The 1,397-nt window shown below is 42.9% G+C and overlaps 1 protein-coding gene across 1 annotated transcript; it reads left to right on the forward strand.

Annotated features, from left to right (window-relative positions):
- Positions 1–660: 660 nt before the first annotated feature.
- Positions 661–1,187, forward strand: LOC120114195 (transmembrane protein 53-like). The gene is made up of 2 exons (XM_039135178.1): positions 661–800; positions 908–1,187. The coding sequence occupies exons 1-2, from the start codon at positions 661–663 to the stop codon at positions 1,161–1,163; spliced, it is 396 nt and encodes a 131-aa protein (XP_038991109.1). The 3' UTR covers positions 1,164–1,187.
- The last annotated feature ends 210 nt before the right edge of the window (positions 1,188–1,397 follow it).

Below are 1,397 nucleotides of genomic sequence, written 5' to 3' on the forward strand. Positions count from 1 at the left end.
TTCTTCTAAACGGCTCCCGATCGGAGCAAATCTAAGAAAAATACCTTTGGTTTTCGAAGGTTTTGGTGACGTTTGAAGAGGTCCGGTGGTCGTAGCTTCCTCGGTAAGCTTTTCTCCTCCCTTTTCTTTTGTTTTTGGTTGCTGGTTATTTTGAGTTGGTCTCTTTTTTGGTATCTTTGCTTTCGGTTTTTGTCTCTCTGGCTCTGTTCTTTTTTCCTTTTTTCTGTTCGCAGATGGGGTGATGGCTTTATAGCCATCACCGGTGTGGCCATCGGACCGGGTAAAAGAATGGAGTCTGGTGAGTCACCGGACTCCCAGTGGTGACTCACCGTTGGGACGACATGTGTGCGGCTGGAGTGGCGGCGAGGCTGAAGCAACGCCGCGTGGTCTTCTGGAATCTACGGCGGCGCTGGGACGTGTCCCTAGGGTATTGATACCCTAGGGTTTCCTCTGGCAAACTGTGGACCGTTGGATCAAACCAGATCCAACGGCTGAAATTGAAGGTGGCGGCTGGGGGAATAGGAAAACCCTAATCTGTTAGGGTTTGTGATTTGGGCCAGTTGGGTCCTTTGTAATTGGGCCGGTCCAATCTGGGCCTGTTTTGTAATTATTTTTTTTAATAATAATAATAATTATAATAATAATAATAATAATAATAAAATGAGTAAAAAAAATGTATCCGAAAATGGAGTGACTGATTCGAAACCACAGAAAGCGGAACCGGAGATGGTTGAAACTGTAGTGCTTGCTTCCTTGGAGAAGTTCTTTAAATCCCTTCTAAATATGCCGGAAGTGGAGAGGTCAGTTTTCCCTTTATGCTTATTCGTTCTCTCCGTGTATGATTAAACATTGTGGTTGCGATAAACAACTGATTGAGGCCATCTATTACTTGTTCCTCCTACAGCAGAAAGTTTAGGGCGGTCGTGAATGCGGCCATGGAGCACCAACCGCAGCTATATCTTTATAGCACAGCTGATAAGGTCGTACTGTATAAATCCGTCGAGTTGTGCATTAACGAGATGAGCAACAAAGGGATAAAGGTATTCTCCTTGAACTTCGGCACGTCTCCTCATGTCGATCACTACAGGAATTTCCCCAACTTATATTCATCAGAGCTTCATAGGTTCCTGAAAGAATGTTTTCCACCTTCTAAACAAGAATGAACCTTTTCTTAGCAGTTCAATCCACTTGTTGCAGACCCATGTTTCTTCCGAAATAAACAGTTTGATTTTTAGACGAGGGTAATGAAAATGGTTTGAAACTGAATGGGTTTTGTGTGAAAAGACGAGGGTAATGAAAATGGTTTGAAACCGAATGGGTTTTGTGTGAAAAAACTCATGTGTCTTCTCAGTTGGCGTTAATAATAATATAAAAAATTTTGATGTATGTCGCCGTTA

Source organism: Hibiscus syriacus, unplaced genomic scaffold, assembly GCF_006381635.1.
Source record: "Hibiscus syriacus cultivar Baekdansim isolate YM2019G1 unplaced genomic scaffold, ASM638163v2 tig00110221_pilon, whole genome shotgun sequence".
Lineage (NCBI taxonomy): Eukaryota > Viridiplantae > Streptophyta > Magnoliopsida > Malvales > Malvaceae > Hibiscus > Hibiscus syriacus.

What these genes read in the sequence shown, in the direction of transcription:
- LOC120114195 (XM_039135178.1), top strand. Translation starts at nt 661, where the DNA reads ATGAGTAAAAAAAATGTATCCGAAAATGGAGTGACTGATTCGAAACCA. An exon ending in AATATGCCGGAAGTGGAGAG is followed by an intron (nt 801 to 907) that starts GTCAGTTTTCCC and finishes CTCCTACAGCAG; the next exon opens with AAAGTTTAGGGCGGTCGTGA.